Source organism: Sebastes umbrosus, chromosome 21, assembly GCF_015220745.1.
Source record: "Sebastes umbrosus isolate fSebUmb1 chromosome 21, fSebUmb1.pri, whole genome shotgun sequence".
Classification (NCBI taxonomy): Eukaryota; Metazoa; Chordata; class Actinopteri; order Perciformes; family Sebastidae; genus Sebastes; species Sebastes umbrosus.
Genome location: NC_051289.1, coordinates 11,607,546 through 11,615,761, shown reverse-complemented (window position 1 = coordinate 11,615,761; position 8,216 = coordinate 11,607,546). Strand labels below are relative to the sequence as shown.

Here is an 8,216-nt window from a genome sequence, read left to right as displayed (position 1 = left end):
TTTGATCAGCGCTGCCTAGTTTGACCGTTTGATCGGAGTTCGTGAGTGATTGACAGCCGCTCAGAGATGGCAGGTACCAGCTCAGCTCTGATTAGTTGTTTTCCTCCGGTCTGTGAAATCTTGCAGATGCCATTAGCAGCACTGGAGGACAATGGAGGACACAGAGGCACATGATTACCTGTCTCATGCACTACTGTCAGGATTAATCATATTGGCTCCATTTCTACCCACTGCAGCTTTAATATAAGAATGATAGATGTTCACCAGAGTGTTGGAACAAGCAGATGCAGAATATACATCATGTTGATGCAGTGTGGACAAATGTTTTCTCTAACTTTGAAGCTGCTTAAAGGAGCACTGCACCCATTTTACATGTGAAGATCTATTTACTCGTTGCGAGGGGGGGTAGGCCTACTGCTCAGCCTGTGAAAACAGTAGTACAGTGTCTTCTAATCTGGTGATTGGTGGCATCTTGGGTCGTGTTTGAAAGATCAGATTTATAACAGAGAGCTTGTGTTACAAACTGGGGGCATGAAGATTGGAGGACATACAGTAAGGGGTGGGAATCACCAGAGGCCCCACAATCCGATATTACCATGATACTTAAATCACAATACAATCTTATTGCGATTTTAAACATTTTGTGATATACTGACTATTGTGATAATATATATTGCGATTTATTACCTTTTTTTAAACTGTAATTAATGCAGTTTGTCAACATCTGTTATATCTAATAAGATACAGTTTTCACTCAGTTCATCTCACTTCAGTCATTTTTATTGCAGCACAATGGGACAACACTGTCATAAAAACATAAATGTTACATCATGCAACTGACAAACTGAACGGTTTGTATTAGAGTCTACATTGTGTTGGCAATATTAATAGTTTATATAATAAAAGATTCTTGATGTCAATGTATCTATATGATATTGCCACGCAAAATATCGCGATACTATGTTGTAGCAATGTTTTCCCCACCCTCAGAAGACAGGGGAATTTGCAGGAAAGGAGGGTCTAATGAAAGTCACTTGTGTTGCATATGGACATTTTTGTCCTTCATTTTGACCCGTCTTTTTAAAAAATAAGTCTGAACTCTCCTTTTAAGGGAATTATATAAGTTTTGGTGATTCATTTTGCTCATGAGAGTGCACAGCATGCACTGCAGTGGGAGCTGTCCGTGGTGCTGAACACACCGACAGCTCCACAGTTTACACCTGAGCTTCTTTCCATTCCAAAGAAGTCATACACAGGTATCTGTTAAGTTCGCTGTAGCCCGGGGAACCCCGCAGCTCACTAAGATTCAATAGGACCAACTGTGTGAACACATTCTTCTTCACCTCTTACACAAAAAGCCATTTCAGTAATTACGCTCCCCTAGATACCATTTGAAGATACCAGCTGCAAAGCACTGAGGGCAAAAATGTCCCTCCACTTCCAAGTTACCATGGCTAGTCACCATGGCATGTGGGCTGCCCATATTAAAGGTAGTGATTACATTTGACCCCTGCGAGTAGAAACCACAGTGAATACGATGTGGATTTCTGAGATGTACCTTGGCAGCTACATGTTGTTTAGTTAGAATGGAGCTTTGTGGAAAAGTCTGCTCTGCCTCCTTCAGTATGTCACACTAAAGATGACAAAAGTTTACCAGAGTTTGTTCAGAATCCAAGTATGGTCCTGTGATAACATGAAGATACAGATAAATTAGTCAGAGAGAAGGTGAATTAGAGAGATTTCAAGGTAAAAAGCTACAGAAATGAGTCACTGATTGTAGATGTGTTTGTCAATTTCAGCTTGCGTTAGCTTTTCTACAACCTTTAATCAAGAGTTAATGACTTCTAAAACAGTTGAAAGAACATCTTAGCAAGTGTTCACTTAACTGAGACGAAATGTGGTCAGATACAAAATGGTTCAATAAGAAACATTGTTGATGTACTAGCTGTGATTTTAAGTCAGCTCCCTAAAGACAGACAAGTCCTTTCTTGTAAAAAATCATCAGTTATCATAAAAAAAAATGAGTTTCTAATTAAATCCCAACTCCCACATACAGTGATTTCTCACAATGTCTAGTATCCATCCTCTGTCACGACAGGTGCTTTCCACCACTTGTTTTCACATTAATGCTATCCACTTACCTTTTGGCGTTCAGTGTAATAATAATATTTTGACAGGCAAATAACTGATACTTAAACCTCCTCAATATAGTGGAGGAAATAACTCATGAAAGCATATCAGCTGTTAAATTGAGCCCATCCACTAATCTCGACATGCATATTTGCGGATTAAATGTTGAATCATAAGTTTTCTGAAAGAATGTTACACACTGACAATTAAACTGTGACCTATAATGGGCTGTTTTACTTTATTTAAAATCCAAAAAAAGCAAAGAAACGTGTTTTCATGCTGACGTGCTGTTATATTTTCACCGTGTTGGGGCTCAAAGAAGTTCTTTGCAGCTGCTTCCCAAACACAGTCGACCAGTACGTGCTGAACACGTTCAAGGTCAATGTTTTACCCCTTTTCCCAGCATATTTCAATTAGCGTATATGTTCGGTCTCTCTGCTGAGGCTCCACGAGAGGCCATCAGGGCAGAATACTTGAGGAGTTATGATCTAACGAGTGGCAGAGACAGCCGCTTTATCCTGAGACGGCAAGAGAACACCTTCATGGCCAATCAGGTCTGGCTAATGAGACAAGATGGGCCAGGACGCTGCCACAGCCATTACAGCCGCAGTCTGTCAGCACTTTGGTAATGAAGAGACCACTGAAGGCAAAAACTGTTAGGAAAGAGAACAAGCATCAATTTAGATTGGGACAAAAGAGGAGTTTAGACACAGGAGCACGACAGGAAGTGTTCCAACCATTAAAGAAACTATCAAACAGACAACAGGATGGATACTGCACCATATTTGCACCAAAGTAAAAACAGTAGTTTCAGATATTTGTTCCACTTTTGATGCACCAGATGTTGTAGCGTGTGGATGCACAACATATTTAAAGGTAGCTAAAGCACTAAATGCATTGTAAATGTGAAATTCATTAGACGTTTGCTGTCCATTTTGCAGGTTTTCCTTAGTCGGACTGATTTTAATTAATCACAGTGGAATTCATTCAAACTTTGCCATTTTAAAATGATTCTCTTGTACATCCAAATTATGTTTCCAATCTTCACCACAAGAGGGCAGACAATGACCTGTAATGTTGCTCATGCTGGAGGAGCTAAAGGGTGAAGCAGGAGCCTGATGAACATGCTTTATGGATTTCATTCAACTTTGAAGATTTTGGTTATCAGTGGGAGCCAGACTCTCGGGCTGTAGAGACCTGATATGAAATTTCAATTTTTGTCATGCGGGGTGCTCTACATCAAGACCCACCAGTGAGCCATATTTATGACATGACATGTAGGCTGCTCTATTTATTCTGTAGTGCCAGTTTCATTTCATGTTAACCCCCCCGACCAGGTAAATGTTGCAGCTGACTTCTTAAATAGTTGTGATGGTGTATCAGTGTCCCTCCTTCACTCAACCATGTCATGTTAAAGACTGTAGTGGTGTAGATTAATGCTCTTTGGCTCTACTTTTTTTTGTAGCTTCTATTTAGGACTCTAACTGGCAGTAAATCTCATTTCATTTAATTATTTTTCAAATATAGATGAACTCTCGCATCCCCTCCCTCTTGCTCTGTTCGTTGTAGCGTTGACTGTTTTCACCACTCATTGCTTATTTGAAGGATTAAAGGAAATAAACATTAATGAGTTGGTGAAATGATTGGATAAACCCCCCCTCTCCCTCCCTACCAGGCCCTTCCTCCATCCATCACTCCTTCTGCCATTCTCGGCGATGATGTGCATTAATCAAGATCTGATTATTGTCTGCTGCTGTCACAGTGTGCAAAATGGAGCATGTGTCTTCAGTGACAACATTAACAAATGCAATATATTTTTTTTTAAATGTAAGATGTTGCTTAGACGGTGTGAAGCTCCATCTTATCACATTTTCTTTGTCAAGATTTTCTCAACTCTGGAAGAAATATTATCCTCTATCATGGTTTAATATATAACAGAGTGCTGCACCCCTGAACGCCACTAGGCGACACACTAACATAGGAGGATGTGATTTCATCACTTCTCCAGCTATACTGCACTGTATTCATCGGTTCTGTCAAAAATGATTTTTTTGGACTTTCCAAACCTCTTAATATCAATTTAATCAGACATTTCAGTCTGTATCTGCAGCCCACCTCCTCATTTACATCCCATACTGGTACCGTGCGTATGGAAATGAATATGCAGATCAAATAAATCATAATATCCTTGTCATGCAAGGCCTTTTTAGGTGAGAAACTGGACCTGTTTCACTGCCAAAATTACCATTTTAAGGAGTATTTTTTTGTGGGAGAAAAATGTGTCTCTAGAAAAAGATGTTCACTTGTTTCCACTGCAGATCTGCTCTACAGTTCTCTCCAAATAAGCGACATCACATTTAATCTGAGTGGTCGTTATTGTAGAAAGCAGTTACACCAATGTCACGCTGTCTGCACATTCCTTTCCTTTTTGATTTAAGAAAACCTGCAGGATGTAATGACTATATGCCTACATTAGGATTTGTTCTGCTGTGTAGGTGTGTGTGTGTGTGTGTGTGCAGTTTATATGTCTGCATTCCTATACTACACTAAAACAGTGGAGCCATTTCCACTTCTGCACAGACAGGCGAGTGAAACAAAAGGCTGATCGGTGGTGCGCAGATTTCAGCACCACAGAAGGTGGACAGCGCTCTCTGCAAGCCTGTGTGTGTGTGTGAGTGTGTTTGTCTGTGTGCGTGTGTGTGTGAGTGTGGATGGATGGATGGACAGCTCCCACCGACACACACACACATACAGGAGCCATCACATGCATGTTCACATAAAAGAAAAACAGAGCTTTAAAGTGGTTGTGTGTATTGACTTTATTGTTGGAAGGAGAAGGAGACAGTACATGAGTATAATGCGTTACAGAAGAAGCACATTCACTGTGGAAGCGACACCAATAAAGCATTTAATTAGTCATGATGCGTTTGTTGGATCTGCAGACATCCGGAGAAAAGAAGGATCATCTCTTGGCATTCACCGCGTGCCTTAATTGTAAGACATTAAATCAAGGTCCGCTGTGAACACGGAGAGACACAACCCGTTCGTCTGTGTGTGTGTGTGTGTGTGTGTTTGCATGCATGTGTGTGTCCAGCTGTGGGAAAACGGACACCTCGAACCTTTGCGTAAAACCTGTTATTACAAATATAATCAAATATAATTTTGCAGCATTTGAGGCCTGTGTTGTGTGACTATCTGGATGCCAAAAATGGAAAAAAAATCCCAAATCCAAAGAGATCAAATCCTCTCCTGGTTGCTGTGCAGGCCTACCTTATTATGTAAAAAAAACATTCAATTGGAGTGACAAGAGGTAATGGTTACAGGAATGACTTAAATGCTGCTACGTCCCAGGTTGCTTTTTGCAGGAGAGAAAAAAGGGACTCCGTTTGATGCGTCCTCGTCGACTGATTTGTCCAAAAAACTGTCCTCCAAAAAAAAAGTCCTCCATTATCCCATAATGCACCTAGAGAAAAAAAAGAAAACACAAAATGCGTCATGAACTTCATATGACAAAAATCTCATATTCCACATTGACATGTTAAAAAAAAAAAGAGAGCAGTAGAGTAGATGTCCATAAAACAGAGAAAAGTCCAATGTCCAAGATATTGATTTTCCTATAGTCACATAACGCAGCACGCACACACACACACACAGGAGCCTGCAGACTCGACTTGCAGGTTAAAAACTGCCGCAAACGGGTCAGCTGAAGAGCCTCTCGGTAAACTGCGGATGTCCTGAACACACCGGTGCTCATTGTGCGTCCTCTGTGCGCGCAAACTGACCGGGACACCGAATGCACCGACATGGACTAAATGGGACTGATCTCTCTCCGTCCGGTCCTTTCCTCTGACTTTGGGATTAATGGTGCTCCAGCCAAACAAATGAGGCATCTGCCTTCAGCACAAGAGGATTGGGATGAGGAGGAGGGGGGGGGGGGGGGTGAGGAAGAGGAGGAGGAGGGTGGGGAGGTGGAGGAAGAGGAGGGGGGGGTGTTGACGTCACCGGGCAAACAGATGTTCCTCTATATTACCCAGCGTCCTCCTCATGACTACCCTGTGTCCTTGAAACTAGGAGGCAAATTGACGACTTCCTATTTGGAGTATTATAACGTTTATCACCCAAAATGTGTTAATAGTGCAGTTGGTTGGTTGGTGTTAGTGTAGTGTGTGTGTGTTTGTGTGTGTGTAGTGTGTGTGTGTGTGTACGGGGCCAGTAAGAGGAAATGCCAACAATGGCCCCGCAAAATTGTGAAGCCCTAAATCTGGCATTGGTGGCTGTGAACGGTTATGCAACATTGCACTATTCAGAAAAAAAAAAAAAAAAAAATGAGAACACGCGTGTACGTACACTCATGCACGGGCATGCGCACATGCACTCCTTTACACACACACACACACAGAGGGATGAGGGAGGGATGCTCGTGTCATCCTGAGCTGTTTGATGCGAGTGCACTTTAACAAATACTCTATTTTTGCTCGGATGTGATGAGCTGATTTTTTTTTTTTAGTCCTGATTTAAACTATATGGCACAAAGTGAGCCAATATTGCATCTTGTCATGATGATGGAAAAGTGTGCTATATGCTTGGAGATGAGCATTAAAGGATAAATTCATATTGTATATGGGGGTCTGACACAGATATAGGAAATCCAATGCAATCCAGTATATAATCTGCAGTGCTGCAGACAGATAGCTGATATTGATTTCAATATATGTTCTGCTAAAAAAAACTGCTGAAGTCTGTCTGATCCTAATTCTAGGAGTCACCTGCTCTCCTATATCTGAGCCCTCTGAGCTCAGCATACATTCATACTGCACTTCAGTTCTCCATCATGACAGCCCCTTGTTTTACCATTAAACAGCACACATCCCTTTGCGTGTAGAGTGGAAGCGAAGAGACGCAGCAGGCTGGTAGATATGGTAATCGCAATGCATTACTCGCTATAACAGAGAGGAGGAGAGGGATGCAGAAACAAAGGGAAACGCCATTTTAGACGGAAACGTCCCTCTCATCCATCCATCCTCTGAAAACCCTCTTATCTCTTTATGTGCCGTCGTTTTGGAGCTTCATCATCACCATATTTCAGGTCTCTCTGTGTGTGTATCTATGTGTCCACCGACAGGAACACGACCCCTATTGTCCTTTAAAGCAACCGCGCAATGAACAAACGAGGTGGCTCCGAAAAAAAACCCACTCATCCTCTTTATATACCCTTCTTACCGATTATGCAACCGTCGACATAAAACCCATCTGTGCACCCTGCGTTATGTTTTTCTATCTTTTTTGTTCCTAAAGTGGTTCATTCCCACAAAGCCTGCAATAAATAACAATGGCAAGTGCAACGTGCATGATGGGTGAAGCGAGCAGAATCTCTCTGCACATCCAAAATCTATTGAAATACATATTCTACTAACATTTGAAGCAAAAATACACATTGATCTCATTAATAATTGATCATAAAGCATCAGATACTCACCATGATGTGCCATATGGTGGATCCATCAACACTGCGCTCTGCTATAATATGGATCCGCGCTCTGCTGCTGCTGCTTTTTCTCCTCACTTCATTTCTATAGCACTATAACACAGATCTTTACATCACGGAGAGGCAGATCGCTTGTATGTATTCCCGGTTCCCTGTCGGTGTATAACGAGGCTGCGGACAAGCAAAGAGTCCGTTATAGTCGAGGAGGAGCTGCTACTACCAATGAGAGGAGCGATGCTGGAGCCTCTGCAAAGCATGGCTGCGCTTTCTCGCCTTTTTTTTCAAAAGAGGGCAGGTCGATCTGTGCATTACAATAAAATCTCTCTCTCTCTTTTTTTTTTCTCTCTCTCTCTCTCTCCTCACATGCACACGCGCACACTTTTTATACATAGCCCTACAAATGCGCGCTCACACTGACACGCTCAAATATGCGCGCTCTGGAGAGAATCCTCTATAGTGTTTTATATTATATTATTTTTTATTTGATTTTTTTATTTCCATGCATGTTGTAAACTCTTTTTTTTTTCAGTGGTGCAGTGTAACACTCTGTTGTTGTAGTTTTTTATATGTGCAGCATTAATAACTATTGTATGATGGAGTG

The 8,216-nt window shown here is 41.5% G+C and overlaps 1 protein-coding gene and 1 long non-coding RNA gene across 3 annotated transcripts in view; one reads left to right on the top strand and one right to left on the bottom strand.

Annotated features, from left to right (window-relative positions):
• Window positions 1–8,216, top strand: part of LOC119480276 — a 117,857-nt gene that overhangs the window by 62,296 nt on the left and 47,345 nt on the right. The window contains exon 7 of one of the 2 annotated variants that reach the window (XM_037756398.1): window positions 3,806–5,073. The exons of the other annotated variant lie outside the window; for it this stretch is intronic. Coding sequence (XP_037612326.1) covers window positions 3,806–4,058 — 253 coding nt within the window. The 3' untranslated portion in view covers window positions 4,059–5,073. Of the gene's footprint in view, window positions 1–3,805; window positions 5,074–8,216 lie in introns of those variants that run through there. 2 annotated transcript variants of the gene reach the window in all.
• LOC119480278 lies at window positions 4,935–7,894 on the bottom strand. Its single transcript, XR_005204865.1, has 2 exons — window positions 7,607–7,894; window positions 4,935–5,593 (listed from the first exon to the last, which is right to left on the bottom strand). It is a non-coding gene; the product is annotated as an uncharacterized LOC119480278 (long non-coding RNA).